The sequence below is a fragment of the Stegastes partitus genome, unplaced genomic scaffold (assembly GCF_000690725.1).
Source record: "Stegastes partitus isolate 25-593 unplaced genomic scaffold, Stegastes_partitus-1.0.2 Scaffold273, whole genome shotgun sequence".
Lineage (NCBI taxonomy): Eukaryota > Metazoa > Chordata > Actinopteri > Pomacentridae > Stegastes > Stegastes partitus.
Window position 1 is genome coordinate 528,009 of NW_007578004.1, and position 18,324 is coordinate 546,332.

The following is an 18,324-nucleotide window of genomic DNA, read 5'->3' on the forward strand; positions in this document are numbered from 1 at the left end:
TATTATAATGCCTATGGTACCTTAGTACGATCAGTTAGTAAACAAGCCAACATTTTAGCCACATTATCTAAACGTGGGCACAGTTGAAATGTTTGTAATAATCCTTCATTGTGCAGAAAAACTGTGTACAACTGTGGGAAATACAGATATGATGGATGATTACATGGGACAGTTTAGGTAATCATTTTACTGTTTGCTGGAATTATTCTTCAAATAAACTGACTACTGACGTTAGTGCTATTTTTTTCTTTTTGACAATATGCCAGCATTTGAGTGCTTTAACTGCTTTTAATATAAATTATGGTTGATGAAAGACTGCTGAATGCTTACATTTTTCAAAATAAATAGTTTTTGTTTTGTTTGATCGCCAAGGTAACTACCAGACTATAATCTGTGTGTACTGTTACACCCCTAATGGCAAGAATATCCTCTGAGCATCTTTATTTCTTGTCACAGTTGTGTTGCAGCACTATTAGAATAGGCTCTTTCCCAAATGGAAACACAGAAATGCTGTGAAGTTCTGCTTGTCTTTAGTTGTCAGTATCCATGCATTAAGAACTACTACCACCCCCCTAGTAACAGATAATACTACTAACAATCAGATTGGAGGCAACACGGCCAATCAGAAATCACCTCCTCTGGTTTCTGATTGGCTGGCACTGAGGCACACTGTAACAAACCTGAGCATGCAGAGCAGAGATGCTGAGGGTTGAAACACTGAGCTAATGTCCAAGGGTTGCAAGCACACACTGAAAGGGGAAACGAGGAAAACCGAGTCAAACCGGGTGAGCGAGGTTGTCATCGTGTGTTTATGTGGACAACAGGAAACACGGCAATAAATGAACTGAGCTCAAAATAGATTTGTTTGCTCACATTGTTTTTTTTTTTTTTGCTTTCGTACAATACAATAAATATGGTTAAAAAAAACAGTCTGTGCTGAAAATGGGCCACTGTGCTCTGAAGAATGAGGCGCAAATATACGAATGCTCACTCTGTTAAATCTTTCATATACAGTAGTGCAGCTGGATTTATAGCAGTGTTTCTCAATCGTGCGCCATAACGGTCCGAGCGCCTTGCGTTTTCATTTCACTGTGATGCTAATAGCAGTTGATGGCGTCTGCTTTCTCTGCTGCAGACACGACTTCAAGTTTCTCTGGTGATTATAGTGGAGAAAAAACGAGTGGCCTTTATTTCCTCTGTTAAAACCACATGTATTATTTTCTTGTTCGAAAGATTTGCCAAGACAGTTTAAAAACAAATTTAAGGTTTAACTGTATCTTCTATTACATGTGGTAGAAAGAAAGTCTTTGCGCAAGATTAATTGTTGTAAGCTAAATTTGCTGCATATGATGATGCTGTTGTATCCACTTGAAGCAATAAAATTGGAATTTGACTTTAATGACATAATCTAAAGGCTCTACAGTCTGAGTGACTTGTTAATGGCGTACCATCACTGATTTCATAATAATAATATAGTCATTTTGTGTCTCTTTTACAGCAAATGAATGAAAGTCTTACATGTCCCCAGAATGTCTCTTTCAATTTTTCTACAATTCTACAATTTCATTTAGCAGACGCTTTTATCTAAAGCGAGGTACATCTGAGAGCAGATACAACACAAGCAAGGATCTAGTCAGGAGAAAACAATCTAGATAAGTGCCATAGAACAAATTCAAGTGTGATGGGGCATTGATGCCAATCGCAGACTGTGTGGGGGGCAATAGAATTTTTTTGCTTGTTTGTTTTGTTTTTATTTGTGTTTGTTTTTGGGCAGTCAAGTGCAAAGGTGTTCATTGAAGAGCTGGGTCTTTAGTCTTTTCTTAAAGACTGAGAGGGAGTCAGCAGATTGAACAGAGTTTGGTAATTCGTTCCACCACCGCGGAACCACAGAGGACAAGAGTCCAGCTGTCGACCTCTGGCCCTGTTATGGTGGTTGTATCAGGCGTTTTTTGTTGGTCAAGTGTAGTGAGCGGGAGGGAGTGTAGACCTGAATAAGAGAGTTCAGGTAGGAGGGAGCTGTTCTCGTTGTGGTTTTGTAAGCAAGTGTCAGAGTTTTGAATTTGATGCGGGCAGTAACTGAAAGCCAGTGAAGCGATCTGAACAGCGGGGTGATGTGCTGCTTTTAGCTGGTTGAAAACCAGACGTGCTGCTGCATTCTGGATCATCTGCAGAGGTTTGACCGTGGATGCGGGGAGGCCTGCCAGTAAGGAGTTGCAGTAGTCAATGCGTGATATTATTAGAGCTTGTACTAGAAGTTGTGCTGCATGTTCAGACAGGAAAGGTCTGATCTTCCTGATGTGCAATTTTTCTGCTCACAATATTGTAAAGATGATTTATTTCACCATGACTGTATAACTCCCTCCAGGAAGAAGACACTATGCCTCTGTGATTGACAGCCCAGAGCAAAACAGTTTACCACATGGCAGACACAGACATAACAGAGTTTGTGAGACCAAGACTTTTTATTGCTTTTAACTTTCTCCATAAGTGATTATTTTACAGAGAAATATCACTGAACTCACAGCACAGACGTCATCTTTAACTATTGTGTTTGGTGAGTTTGCCAGACAATGTCATAGTTATGAAACCAGGAAAGGGCTCTCAAGTGATTGCTATTTAAATATGTAGTCTTTATGGGCTGAATCTCAGTCACTATTTTATACTGGTTATGTTGTCTGACAAGAGAAAAATATGTAAATGAGAACAGCTTGATTAGGAATTTATCTGTATTAAAATGCAGTGTAGATGAGCACAGAGAGAAGGAGAGAAGCAAACAGATGTAAACACACTGGCTGAGTTTAGGTTGCGCTGAAGCACATAAAAACACAGTAACCCACACAGTCCTTGTTTGTTGGCTTCAAATTGGTCTTAAGATTTCCACCATTTATGAATGTCTGTCAGTTTTACAGTTTCCACAGAGCTCTGACGTGTGGGCATATGATCAAAGCTAATGGTAACATTAGGCACATTAGCTGTGCATTGTGCTAACACTGGATTTTTCTGTTATTGTAGGCACATTACCATCAATAATAAAAGTAATCTTCTGGGTCCTCAGTTCCTCAGATGCTGAAAGTGCATGAAGACTCTTGTGCTCACTCTCGCAGTCAAGCTTTGTTGTAGCTGAGACATTTTAGAGTTAACAGAGACAGCTCTAGAGGGTAAATAAATCTGCTGGTCTGCAAGCCAGCTGCTAATTCTGAATGGATCACCTCGCAGTGAGGGAAGAGAATTATTCAAAGTTTTAGCTCGATGACTATTTTTTCATCAAATTTCTACATAAGAACTGGATAAATTTCAAACTGGCTTGTAAAGCTGGATTGCTCTTAGTGGGTTCTCAGTCTTGGCATGCTCTGACAGGTTTCACTGACTTCTCTTTGTTACTTAGATGTACTCTTATTTTGACATGAGTACACGTACTTTTCTTCAGGACGCACCTATTACCACTGCCAGGCTTAGTTTTGGAAATCAAAGACATGCAGGAACAAACCAGAAGTGCATGCTAATCATTTGTTGGCACAGTGACAATAAATGTAATCTCACATAAATTAGTACACAACATCGAGGAGCTTTTGAGAAAACTGGAGGAGGAATATATTCAGAGATTTTGCCCTATACATGGCTGCTATCTCTGCTGCAAGATACCAGAAGTAAATGTCTCCAGAAAGTCAGTCACGACAGACAGTTTTTCATCCCTGGATTTTAAATCAGAGCAGAAAATGCTCTAATTATTCAAAGGGCTCTGGGGCACAAGAGGTCAGCTTTGGTGGATTAGACAGTTTTCAGAGAACAGGTTTTGAAATGCTGTTAAAATGCCAAGTGCAAGCGCTCCTGTGCTTCGATCACAAAAGCAGGTGCTTTAATACAGATTTAATTGGCACTCTGGCTGTCTGATATTGAACTTACATAAAGTTGAACCAGCAGAGGTTGGGGTATCTGAATTTTTGAACTGGAGTCAGATTCAAGTTCCAAAAATTCTGAATTATGCTCTCCCTATAAAACAGCCAGTGTCACCCTCATTTTTCAAACCAGCACAGGCTTTTTGTTAAACAGTTTCTACCCTCGAAGCCCAAGTTGAATTTAATTCAAATGAATAACTTTTTCAGACTAGACTACGCTCCTCCAGAGCTACAGACGACATTATTCCATGTGGTTAAAGGTCAATCAGCCACTTTGATTGAGAGTGAAATATTTTCAGAACCATTAGATGGATTAAATTCTGTGCTGCAAGCTAAGAACAACGACTGAGAAGAACAACGATTTTTATTGTGAACATGCTAGCATGCTAGCATTAGCAATTAAGCAAAACAACAGTCCTGATGTAATTAGAGCCTTATGAAGCTGTTAAAGCAACTGTGGACTCTAAACTCTGGTTTATATTCCTGCATACACTGTTGTGAGCATTTATACTTGTGCGTTGGTATGTCTGCATCTGACACAGAGTGGTGTTGACGTTGGCGCTAAGAAATGTTTAACCACAGTTTTAATGAAGTGCAAACTGCAAAACAGAAAAGAGAGAAGACATCCTCACCAACTGAGTCAATACACAGACTAGTAGAGCTATGAAAACAAGAAAACAGCATATGCTATTACATTCTATACTTTGCTTCACTGAAGCACTATCCTTACACTTAACTCTTGTTTCCTTGAGGGTAATCAAAAAGCATTTGTTGCCTATAAAATAATTCTGCATGACCTAAAAGTCCCTTTGCATTGCACAATTTAAACTGTCTGGGAAATCAAAGGACAATTCGGAGCTTTGACGATCAAAGATAACTTTCTACAAAAATCAGACCATCAGATATTTATAACAAAATCAGCACAACATGGCAGCTGCTGTGTGCAACATCTGCAAACCAATATAATCAAATCATGATGTGAAATTACACCGAATCTACTAGCTGGTGCAACATGTCGTAGTGCCATTTCTTAATAAAGTTAATAGAATTAAAAAAACAAACAAATACAATATACAAACTAAAATGATGGAGGGAAAAGTAAAACTTTTGCTTGAGTCTAGCAAAAAATAAATAAATAAATTTAAAAAACGCATTACATAGCAGCATTTCAAGCAACAGAGCAGCACAGATGGATCATATGAGCTAATACAATTCACCAGGTATTCATCTCACATTGACATTCCTCAAACTGATATTATACAACCTATGACAGATTGAGACCAATGTTATATTAGAGCCATCTCACAGAGTGACACGTAATAAATCTTTTCTTCTGTACAGTCTAAATGTGTCTCTAGTCAGCTTGCATTGCTGCTTAAATTCTTCCTGAGGTGTCACATCTTCGTATGTAGGAATTGTGGAGGAAAATGAATCTTAACCTACGCAGTCAGGTTCGGTCTAAAAACATCCCTCAAGTAGAAATCAGGGGCCTCATTTATCATCAGTGTGTAGAAAAGGTTCTAAATTCTGTCGTATGCATGAAATTTAGAGTGTGCGGAAGTACAAAAAAATAGGTATTTATCAAACATGCATACGTAAGTCATCAGTGTTGGTAAATCCCACTTAGTCTTAACCACCGTGCTCATGCACATTGCCTTCAGAAACGCCTCCAAATCACTACATCCGGCAACAACACGCCTCTTTATGAAGCAAGTCAAGATTTATTTTTTCCTCCCCTGTCATCATCATCGTGGCAAAAGGGGCGTAAAAGAGGAACTTTTCTGAAACTGAAATCACGGTACTTGTCAGCGAGGTTGAAGCAAACCAGAAAATATTGTTTGGTGTGTGGAATGTTGGGACAAGCAGCTAAAGAAAAAATGTTGCATGGGACAAAATAACCACCGCAGTTATTTCTGTTGGGTCAGAGGAGCAGAAATTATTAAAAAATGGTTTGACGTTTAGCCAAAAAACGCATCACAGCCCACTAAAGAGAAATAACTGCAACTGGAGGAGGACAAATTAATACTGAACGTTCACCCATATGGCTCCAACCTCACGTGAATGTGCCGGTGGTCAAAATCCCTGAATGCTTTCTATTTGTAGTTTCACTATTCTACCGCTAGATTATGTGCGTACATATGGTCAGAGTTGTGCGTATTTTTACACACATTCCTAAGTATAAGTACAAGTTGATAAATTCCATACTTTGCGTAGGAATGTCCATACACACACTCTGTGCACATGTTTGTGCGTACACACTAATGATAAATGAGTCCCCTGGTATCTGAACCTGCCATGCAGCTCTTGACTTACCCTGATGGAGCAGCTGATGAGGCCGTCTCTGTTGTGGACTTTGAGAACTCTTTCAAACAGCTGGTTACGAGCCGCCTCGTCTGTAGCCATCTGACCCTCCAGCAGGTCCACGGGCTCAGAAACACCACCTGTGAAGTCCACCAGCGCATCAGCTGTGTTTCCCCCGTCCAAAGCCTCATAGCAGCCATAAACCCTGCAGGAAAAAAGGAGGACAGTATGTTTATGTTTGTTGAAACTGCAGCAGTCAACTACTGTGATCATCAGTTATGATGCTAGGAAATCAATATTGAAAATATCAAGTCAAAACTCCTAAGCAGTTGCTCTCTGATAGGAGGATCCTCTGCTTTTTCTGATAGTTTACAAACAAAACAATTAGTAAATCAAGAAAACATTTAATAGATAACAAAGATAATTATGACAATGAGTAGGTTTTCACATATGAGGAATTTGATATGTGACATTTGGTGCATTGCATTGAACAGAGACTTTCCAAAGAAGGATAAAAAAACTTTCAAAAGAAAGCAAGTGTTACATGACCAATGAGAAACAAACAAGCAGGTGGAGCACATCCAAGGAATTTTAAGTAGTAAAAATTAAGAGGAATGTTTACATTGTGCACAGATGTGCAAATTATCCACTTGAGAAAATGCCAATTTATATAACATATAATGTAATTATTAATTGCAGCCCCTATATTATCATGTCATATCAAGTCATTTACTGTGTAAATGCTGAAAAAATGCATATTGACTTTGTATAACTAAAAGACCACGTGATTTATGGTCTAGTATACAATAAGCTATATATATATATAAGTGAATAAGTTTTTACTTGTGTAAGCAGAGTTTAAAATAAGTTAATTAGATTCTGAGTGTTTCTTGTCTAAAACTGGATCTGTGCAACTTGTTGGCAGTGATACTAACTTGGCATAGGCCTTCTCCACCAGGGCGCTCCAGAACTCGTTGCTGTCGTTGGAGTGGCAGTAGACCAGCTGGTTGTCCACTGTCGGTAGCCGGTCGTCAATCACCACATCCACCCACTCGCCAAAGCGCCAGAAGCGAAAGTGGAAAATCCCAGCGTAGGAGTCTGGTTTTTCCGTATCCCACTCCTGCTCCTTCCAGTCAGGAATGACCTGCAGGAGGAAGGTGGAGACATGAAGAACAGAGGGTCAGGTGAGCCAAACAAACAGCCGTTGGTGCGTGGAGTGTAAATAATGCCGAGGTGGGCAGCCAGAGTGAGACCACGTCCCCTCATGTCTGCTGATGCATTTAGGATTGGGGGCAAATTTATAACCTTGGCTCTCCCAGTCATAAATCCAGCTGTAATAGGACATGGGTGAGAGGTAATAACTGTTTGACTGCAGTGTGTGCTTGTGTGTGTGTGTCAGCTGCCTGCATTTGCTGTGGTTCAGTGAAACCTCTGTAGTGCCTCCATTTTTTAAACTGTAGTTATGACAAAAGTGATAAAAAACAAACAATGCATTCACATAAAATATACAGTAAACATTCGTATCAGAGATTACTTAATGATATTATACGAACTGCAAAATACAGATTGGCAAAAGACAGTTTGTATTCCAGGCCTTTTTTCCCTTGTAGGACATAATGTGCATAAAATATATGTTATCTAAGTGAAGAATTCATTAAAAATTTGTTGAGTTTTCCAAGTATAAATTTGTAGGCTCTCAACCTTAATTTTTAATTTAGTCAGCTAATTTGGCATAGTATACAACACTGTCAGTTCTTCACCTTAATATTTAAACTAGTCAGGAGAATTTGTTTAATAAATAATATTGTAGGATCTTAATCTTAACCCCCTGAAGCCCAAGAAGTTTTGGGTTTGTTTTGTTTTTTTTTGCTCTTGTCACAGCTTTTCTCACTGAGGCCTTTTTCCCCACTGTAATACAAAGTCCTGCACCTCTATGGAAACAGCACAACGCCGTTCTAGCAATAGAAAGAACTCAAAGGGCCACTGCTTTAGCTCACCTGGTTGAGCTGGTGACCCATATAGAGGGGCTATAGTCTCCGATGCAGCGGCCATGGGTTCGAATCCTGCTCATGGCCCTTTGCTGCAACCCATTCTCCTCCCCCACTTTTCTGTTTCTCCTTTGACTGTCCTATCTAATAAAGGCAAAAAGGCCAAAAAAATAACTTTAAAAAAAAAAGAAAGAACTTCAAAATGTAGTTTAAGAGAGTTATAATACATAAGTCACACAAAAGGGGGGAAAAAGTTACATTTCTTCAATTATTTACTGTACAAAAATGGAAATCAACAGGTATAGCATTTTTACAAATGCCCATAGCTGTTACAAATCCCGGAAAAAACGGAGGCTTTGCACATTATAGATATTTTACCATTTACATTTTGAGCATGTTTCCATACTCGTCATAATTATCTGTTCTGTGTCAGTACAGCCTGCAGTTCAGTCTAGGGAAAGCTACATTTTTTTGTCATAAGGCTCTTGGTCAAGGCTGAGTCACTAATGGCTTCCTGATAGCACCAAGAAGTTCACAATTTTTTGTTTTTCACAAAATTTGGGACGATGGGTTAAAATTTAAACTTGTATTTAAAACTGCTTTTTGATTATTTACATCGACTGGTCAAAATTTTAATGTCAAAGTTTTACTCTTTCTTTAGGATCTAATCAAAAGCACAAGTTGTCATGCACTGTTCTGTGCCTTATTAGCTTGTAGGAATCTATGATATGTAAAAAAAGAAAATCACAACTCTATCAATCTATTAATTTCTTCCTGCAATTTTTTGATTTACAAAAGCAGCACACTGTCTTAAAATTATTACGAAATCTATGGTTAGACAGTGTCCAAAATGCAAATGTATGTTTTAGCATCAAGCTAAAACTTGCACTTTATTAAAATGTTGTTGTCCCATGATCCTACAGTGACTCCCAGAGAAGGGACACCCCTGAAACCTCTATCAGTATAAATATGGCATGCAGTAAAAGCTGCAGATGATGCAGTGAGCGACACCACATGTGAACTAGCTGACAGAGTTGCAGCGGGTGTCCTTGAAGATGTCAAGGTGCGCTAACTGAACAGCAGTTCCTGTCAAACCTCTCTGCAGGAGGTGACACTGCGCTGATGGAGAGAATCTGGCCTCTCCAGAGGACCGACTCTGTGGAGCTGCTTTAAAACGAGGAGGAGGGGGAAGAAGGAAAAAAAAACAAAACAAAGCACTGCACCACAGAAACCTCAGAGTCATTTTGTAATCCTTCGGGAGGCAATCTCTCTTGCACTCCACCTCGCTATTGCTTACTCTCTGTGTCTCTGCACCGTGGATAGCGAGGGCAGCTCCATCTATCTCAGCTTTCATGTGGGCTCAGTGTCACTATGCAGCAGCTGAACTCTGGTAGGTAAGTGACCCGACGACTGACCAGAAACACAAGCAGAAGGCACCTTGGCTTCCCCCTGCTGTCTGTCAATATGAACCCCAAGAGGACTAAAGAGGCTTTCCCTTCACTCCCTTCCTCTTGCTCCCAACTAGTCCAACAACAACACACAAGAGAGGAGACAAACCTCTTCTTACAAAACTGTTTTGGTATTCACATTTGCAGTTATGCAGGCTTCAAGCACTAAATATAAGAATCTGTAACTAAGCAGGGCTGCAAGGTGGCGCAGTTGGTAGCACTGTTGCCTCGCAGCAAGAAGGTTGCCAGTTTGTGTCTCAGTGGGGGCACCGGGCTCTTTCTGCGTTGCATGTTCTCCCCATGCAGCGTGGGTTCTCTCCAGGTTCTCCGGCTTCCTCCCACACAGTCCAAAAACATGCTGAGGTTCATTAGTGATTCTAAATTGTCCGTAGGTGTGAATGTGAGTGTGCTTGGTTGTCTGTCTCTAAGTGTAGCCCTGTGACAGACTGGTGACCTGTCCAGGGTGTCCCCTGCCTTCGCCCTAAGTCAGCCGGGATAGACTCCAGCCCCCCACCAACACATATAGGATTAAGTGGTGTATAGATAATGGATAGATGGATGTAACTAAGCAAACACAGAAAAAAACAAATGTGCAACAGCACTAAGCACGGTTCCCTAAGGGCAACCCCTGCGCTATGGTTGCAAATGTCATTAGATCTTGTTTTCTTTCTGCTCATCTGTGCACCAATGTAAGACCCGCCCTCTTCTATTCCATTGATGCAACACAGACATAAACTGTGATCCTGCACAAAGAAAAAGACACTAAGAGTCAGTGGACGGCGAGAAAGTAAAAACGCTTAGTTTTGACATAGCTGCCGATCTAATCCAGCCCTGCAGTTGGCATCGACTGCTCAGCCTGCTGAGGTGTGCCGTCCAAGCATGTCAACGGAGCTGGAGCTGCCCTTCCGGCTGGACACCCAACTGACGGAGGTGATGCGCCTCAGAGTTCAGTCCCTGCAGCAGAGGGGCCAGAAGAGGCAGGAGGGCGAGCGGCTGCTGCAGGCCAACGAGGCGGTGTACCGGCTGGACTTCTCCAAACAGTCCCTCCGGTTCTCACACTGGACGGTGCGGCTTACCCAGCTGGGTCGCCTCACCATCACGGCTACGTCGCAGCTCTGGACACCCGACCTCACCAACCTGATGACACGGCAGCTGCTGGAGCCCGCCGGGGTTTTCTGGAGAGCGGCGGGCGATGCCTCCGATGCACCTGTCCAGTGCTACGAGGCAGATGCTGATGAGTTTGGTGAGAGGATTGCGGAATTGGCAAAGGTAAGGAAGGTGATGTACTTCCTATTTGCCTTTGAGGAAGGCTGCAGCCCCGAGACTGTCGATGGCTCCATCACCTTCATTACGGACAGCTGAGACTTTGCAGTCAAGAACTTGGACTGATGCTGCTTCTTCTGTGCATGTGTGCTTATAGGTTGTACTTTTTTGTATAAATTGTGTATTGTTCCCTCTCATGTGTCAGTCAACAACTGAATCTGTTGATGACCAAAAGTGTTTCTTCATACCTTTGTATCCTATGATAGTGGCCAGGAACACAGCTCAATAAATGTTATCAATCAAAAAGATGTATCTGTATTTTCTTAACTAATGTCTGATTGTTCTTTGAACGTGTGGAACAAAAATGTTCTCCTCCCTTTCCTCCTGTTTGACAAACAGCCAGCCCTGAAGGGTTTGGTGGAGTTGAGTCCCACATGAGATAATGCATAGAGACAGTGTGTATTTGTGTGCATGGGTGTGAGTATTCCCCAGCGGACGAGAGAACAGGTTCCTGCTGCCTCATCTGTCTCTGTCTTGCATGGTGACCCTGACAAACAAGAGAGAGGAGGCATGTGGATTTCATCCCTCAGCCTCCTCCTGCAGGCTCACCCTCGCTGCTGTACGCCGACACAGGAGATGAAACAGTAACTGGGACTGTGAATGAGAAGACAATTGTCTGAAAAGTGTGAGAGGAAAGAAAATAACTTCGATGTCAGGAGGAATTAGACTTGTTTCTTGTCAGGGCAAAGCATGGAACTAACTTGCCACCTGAACCATCAAACCAGTAGAGGCTGAACCTCGGTTCTCTGAATAAAGTCAAATGCTGCACATTCACAGGAGTCTCAATTAAATCGATCTCGCCTACAGTCGCGAATGTATGAATATAAATGTTCATTGAGTCTTTTGCTCGCTCTTGCCTGTGAACAAGAGTTAAACAAATGGAGCAGGTTTGGAAAAAATCAGCTCACTGGTCACGTTATTATTAAGTGATGGTTTCTGCAGTAATAACAAGGGTAAAGGACAAGCAAAAATCTAAAGTTACAACTTCCCAAGAACTCAGTGAAAGGCACTTTAAAGTCTAGTAGTTTTTGCATGTGATTAACTTGTTCAAAAGGAACACAAAATGTTTTGAAGCAGCAGCACTGTTTCACTGGGGACAAGTGTCTCCTGTGAGACTTAAACCATTTCTTGTTTTGCCTTCATAGGAAGTAATGCTCGTGGCTAATTGGAGACTGAACAGATGATTATCTTGTAGAGAGGCTGCTTTAACAAGCAGGAAACGACTATCCTGCTTTAACGAGGAACACAGTGGTACCGACAAAATTAACTTCATTTTTAGAATTATTATCTCCCGTCTCCTGGCTAAAAAGAAAAAGAGTTGATGTTTGATGAAATCATATACTGTGACCTATCTACATCTGGAATCATCTAATTATTTGTAAAGACACACATCCCTTTCTACATCAGTAGCTGACGTGGAGCAAGTCAACAGTTTTAGGTTCTTGTTAGTTATTATTAAAAAAACTTGTCCTGGTCATCACTCGTCTCCATCCTGGTAAAGAAAGCTTAGAAATTACAGAACTTCTTCGGGAAATGTTAGAAAGCCAAATTCTTGTTAACTTGTACAAAGGAACTTTGAAGCAATTTTTATTCCTCAGGCTGTGGAAATACTAAATTAATCCTCCAAACTTTACCACAGCTGGTTAGTAGCTATCTGGAAATTAACACAAACTTGTACATAACTCATATGATGGGTTTACTGTCATTCCCCTTTTACTAATTAAGAAAAAAAAAAACAACAAACAAGAAAAAACCTGAATAAAACAATCAACCAAAAGCAGGAGATGCCAAAAAACAGCAAAGATGCACCTCATTGAAGATGGAAGTGGGGCTGATAATGTGTGACTGCGTACAATAAACCAGATCTGGAGTAAACAGCGAGAAAGACACCATGTAAGCATGCCCATATGTACACGTGCTCTCCAACAGTCTGTCACAATCAAGCGTTTTGCTACAACAGGCCGAGGCATCTTGTTTCAAATCCCATTAAACCTCGGTAATCACTTTGTTTCCTCTGTCAAGATAGATGCCAGAGAACATTTCAGAATAATCCTGACAATCGAAACTCCAAACCAGCTGAAGAGCTCAGCTCAGTTCAAATAAAAAGTGTTTTTCTATTGACATGACATCTGTCGCAAGTTTTGGACTGAAGCTGGTGACGGTAGATTTGTGGTGCCAATCTGCATGCAGAAGTTTATTCATTTATTCAAATCTGTGCTTAAAAGGCCTCACACAGCATTTCATTGCAAGATGCTAAATCTCTGAAACTGTAGGCGGATAAATTAAGTTCTTTAGGGTCAATGCTCTAATGTCCTTTTCTCTAGTTAGCAGAGGTAGTAACACAGTGAGGAAAGCTGTAAGCGAAGCACTGTTGCATTTTCTTACAACAAACCGAACTGCACTGCAGGATAACAGCAATGAGATTAATGACAATACACACTAAAGCTGTTAGTATTTACTCAAAAAAAAAAAAAAACTGATGGATGAAATAAATAACATTGATTATCTTGTTACTATGGTACCTATCAAGGAGTGGGATATCTTAGGCACCAAGTGACCTATCAGTTCTTAAAAATGATTGATGATGGACGACTGGATCAGAGCATTTTCAAAAATTGTAGGAGTTGTGGTGTGTCCCAACATGCAGTGGTTTCCACAAGTGGTCCAAAGAAGGACAACTACAGAATTGCGAACCGTGACCCCATTCTGACGTGCTTGGGGTGCAAAGGCTGGCAATGTGGTCCGATCTCACAGAAGAGTTACTGCAGCACAAATTACTGAAAATGTTAACTAACCCTTTAGTAATCCATGTACAGGTTGTGTAATGTGCTGGTACAAATGTTTATTTCTGTACATACATTGTATATATTTCTGAGATTGTTCCAAATGTTTATGTTTATCTTATTCAAATTTAAGTTATATCAAGATTTTAGATGTGCAAGTAACTTTTTGCGTACTGGATATTTTTTCAAGTTGGCTATTGTCTATACTGTATATTTAGCACATTACAAATAAAATGTTGTTCTTACTTTGCTCTCAGTCTTCAGTACGTTTTAGCAGTTCTGTGAAAAGTACAGTTAATGTTTGATGTTCTAGATTTAGAATCGATCTATGTGTGAAGTGTCTGTTCTGATCCCTGTCCACCGCCAAAAGGACAGAAAATGGCCACGTGAGCATCAGAACTAAACCATGAAAAGAAAGAGGTCTGATCTGATGAACCACATCTCTTCATGGCAGCAGTTTTCCTGATTGCAGAGGCCTCTTTTAGCAGGATGAAATTTCCTACCACACTGCAAACAGTGTTCAGGAATGGTTTGAGGAACATAACAAAAAGCTCAAGGTGTCGACTTGCCCTCTAAATTTCCCAGATCTCAGTTCAGTTAAGCATCTGTGGGATGTGCTGGAAAAACAAGTCCAACTCATGCATGCTTCACTTTGCAACTTCCAGGACTTAAAGGATCTGCTGCTCATGTCTGATACCACAGGACACCTTCAGAGTCTGTGGAGTTTAGGCCTCGAGGGAGGTTTCTTTTGGCAGCATGAAAAACATAAGCTTCACTCTGGTGCTAACACACTTTCGGAGAACACTGTATGAGGTGACAATAAAGTGCCCTTAGAAGCTGGAACAAGAAGCTCATCTAACATGTTTCTCTGCTTACAGACAAATATCCTGAAAGTAGCCAAATATGTTGTTCTGAATTAAACTCACTAAACTTTGTGCTGGTTTACAGTAATGTGACGCCACTCACTTTAATCTAGAGGTGTGCTCACAAGAGAGCGATTCGGGTTTATTTAAAGACGAAACTAACATGTAAATCTGCCTGCATATACTGTATGTAATGAAGCCCTTAATATGCTCTTATCTATCCATCTGTCTGTCAGTATGTCTGTGGATTCATTCATCATCTATAAATTAATTCTGAGTGAGTCTGCCAATGCTAACATTAGCACTGTAGCACTCCCCTGCTGGTTATCCAAGTGAAATTGAAAAAAAACAAAAAAAAAACCCCACACTAATAAAAACAAACAATCACAGGACATCCATCCAGCCTTCCAGCTCCTCAGAGACTCCACATTAGACTCCACTGATCAGGCTTCCAGTGACTGATGGCAAAGTGTTGTAATGATCCAATTGTATTCTTTGTTTACTTCTTATCATAATGGTTCCTAATGGGACACTTAAACACAAAATGTAGAATTTTTACAATCAAGCACATGTCGCCCCTACTTTTTCCACAATGTATTATACCCACTTTTGTGCAAGGAACCTTCTCTTTTCAATTATCTTTCAATTATTTTGTCATTACTGGGCCGACCATCACCTAAAGTTTTTGTGGTGTGTTTGGCATCGCTGGAAAATGTTGTTGTAGAAGCTATTTAGCCTGACCATGTTAAATCTGCAGCAGGGGCCATTAGAGAGAGGGAGCGATGAGACTAAATGGGTCAGTCAAGAGCAAAAAGAAAAGGAAAACATGGCACTACGGTTTCCTCACAGAGAGAGAGAAACTATGAGCTGCAGTCTTGAGGTGTGTTGTTTTAAAGGAATAGTTCAACATTTTGGCAGGCGGCAGATTAAACGGGGGTCAGGACATGGTTAACATTGCTCAGTATAAAGACTAGAAGAGAAGGGAAACAGCTATCCCCACTCTGTCTAAAGTTTATTATTGTTTAACTGGTCCACAAAGATAAAAATGACTTATATGCTCTATTTTTTGGTGAATAACATTTTTTTAAAACAACAAAATGTGCAGATTTACAGCAAAAGTTGACATTAGGCAAACTGAAGCTGTTTGATCATTCAGTCTTGGTTGTGCAGGGTCATGGTTATCAAACACTGATGTAGTGTTTGATTTGAAAATGAAGAAGGAAGAGGATAAGAAGAACAACAACAACAGGGGAAGATGGAGAAGACGAAGAAGAAGAACAGGGGAACACGGAGAAGAAAAAAGAAAAGAGAAGGAGGAGGATGATGAAAAGTAGAGGGAGAGGATATGGAGGAGAAGAAGAAAAAGAAAGAGAAAAAGAAGAAGACAAAGAAAAAATAATAACTGATCAGATTTATATAGCACTTTTCTAGACGCTTAAAGTCACTTTACACACATTCATTCAGTTGGTGGTAAGCTACGATTGCAGCCACAGCTGCCCTGGGGCAGACTGACAGAGGTGTGGCTGCCATTATGCGCCTACAGCCCCTCCGACCACCACCTCAAACAATCCATTCATACGCATTCACACCAGGCAAGGTAGGTGAAGTGTCTTGCCCAAGGACACAACGACCATGACACAGGTTACAGGGCGGAATTGAACCGTCGACCTTCCGATCATTAACCGACTCGCTCTACCACCTGAGCCACAAAAAAAGGATGAGAAGAGGAAAAAGAGGAAGGAGAAAGAGGAGGAGGAGGAGAACAGAAGAAAAAGAAGGACAAGTAAAGGAAGAAAAAGATAAAAAAAGACAAGAAAAACAGAAAGGAGGAGAAAGAGCAAAGGAAGAAGAAAGAAGAAAAATGAGAAGAAAGAGGAGATACTGAAGGAGGAGAAGAAGAAGAAAGAGGAGGAGAAGAAGAGGGGAAGGATATGGAGGAGGCAAAGAAGAAAAAAGTGAAGAAGGAGAAGAAAAAGAAGAAAAAATGATGAGAAGAATAAGGAGAAGAAAAAGGAGCAGAGGAAGAAGACGAAAAAGCACAAGAAAAAGAAAAAGTAGGAGAAAGAAAAGAAGAAAAAGAAGAATGACAAGAAGGAGAGGTTACTGAAGAAGTAGACGAAGATAAAGGAGAAGGAAGAAGAAGAAAAAGAAAGGAGAAGGTGAAGAAAAAGAAGAAGAAAGAAGGATGAGGATGAGAAGAAGAAGAGGACAGAGAAAGAAATTGATAAGATGATTAAGGGAGAAAGAGGAGAAGAAGAAAAATAAGAAGGCAGAGGATAAGAAGAAGAGGGGGAGGAGGAGGAAAAAAGAAAAAGGAGAAGAAAAAGGACAACAGGAAGAAGAAGACAAAGAAGGACAGAAAAATAAAAATAAGAAGGAGTAGAAAGAAAATAGAAAAAGAAGAAGAAAAATAAGGGGAAGGAGGAGGAGGTAATGGAGGAGAAGGAGGAGACTTACTTTTTGCCACAGAGACTCTCTGGAGGCTAGACTAGAACACGCCGCTACGAACCAGCAGTTACCCAGCTGCCCCTGATGTAGGTCGTGTGCACTGATGCCATCTACAAACAGGTGAGGGTCTTCACACAGCTCCTAGAGAGACAAAGAACTGCTTACTGAACATCCTCACGCAACAAAAAAAATCTGACAATACATGAATTTAATTATGTCTGGCTGTGGATATTTTATTTTGAGTAATGATGTGCTGTTTTTAAGAATTTTAGCGGATGAAAATATTGTAAATACCCCTACTCTACCTCAAGGCCTTTCAGATGCTCAGAAGAAGAGCTGTTAACTTTTCTCTGACGGAGGTTAGTTCTTGTCCTGCTTTGTCTCATTTTTTTTTAGTATTCCACATTTATTTTGCAAACTGATTTTTACAAGTTTTTATCCTGTTTTCTTGCTTTTTTGCATTGTTTTTTGTTGCTGCCTGCATTGCAACATGCACATCACTTTGGTCAACTCAAGCTGTTCTTAAATGTCCCATATAACTAAACTAGATCTGTGTATTCTTTGCAGAGTAAAAAGACTCTGAAAAAGGGGTTTGTGGTTACCAAAGTATGTGTACAGTCTATAGTATGACACAGTACGACATCATAAACAAGTTATTGAGGCCAGTTCATGAATCAGAAAGAGACCATCTGTCCTTCAGCTCCCACGTATCACGTTCATGATCTTCTACCCACGAGTGGGAAGCCTGCGAGCATTTGTGAAATCACATTTGCTGAGGCTGCTGTGTCGAGGTGCATTTTCTGCCACGGCGTGTACAGACAGACACCTATTACTGCAAACAACACATTCAATGAGCTGCTTTGCTTTTTCTCTCGAATGTGCACTGGACTCTAACACTTTCTGTACCTGCACCCATGTAAAACCCACACATACAGATTTCCTTTGGTTTCTGGTATAACATGGAACAAGCTGTGGGCTGATGGTAGCCATTTAAAGAGAGATATGCTGCCCTTTAGTTTTATGTCTACACATAATGGTTACATATCCCAGCATAAATGTGTTACAAATGAAAGGATGTATGTCTAAGAAGTCTACATTTTTGCACCTTTGACAAATGAATCAAATATTTCAAAATACACACAAAAATATAAAGTATAAAGAAGTAAAATTCACTTTTTCCTCTGAAATCAACATTTATACAAGGCATAGCTATTAAAGAACAAGGCCGCACTTTTGTAAGTTTAAGTTACAGTGACTGGCAAAGCATGAATAAC

At 40.4% G+C, this 18,324-nt stretch overlaps 2 protein-coding genes across 2 annotated transcripts in view; one reads left to right on the forward strand and one right to left on the reverse strand.

Moving 5' to 3' along the window:
• Positions 1-18,324, reverse strand: part of capn5b (calpain 5b) — a 45,259-nt gene that overhangs the window by 12,132 nt on the left and 14,803 nt on the right. Inside the window, exons 2-4 of the mRNA XM_008282479.1 lie at positions 17,060-17,191; positions 7,133-7,341; positions 6,210-6,402 (exon numbers count right to left, since the gene is read on the reverse strand). Of these exons, the coding sequence (XP_008280701.1) occupies positions 6,210-6,402; positions 7,133-7,341; positions 17,060-17,191 (534 nt within the window). The remainder of the gene's footprint in view (positions 1-6,209; positions 6,403-7,132; positions 7,342-17,059; positions 17,192-18,324) is intronic.
• Positions 10,513-10,995, forward strand: ompb (olfactory marker protein b). Its single transcript, XM_008282478.1, has one exon. It carries the CDS (start codon positions 10,513-10,515, stop codon positions 10,993-10,995), a length of 483 nt encoding a protein of 160 aa, XP_008280700.1.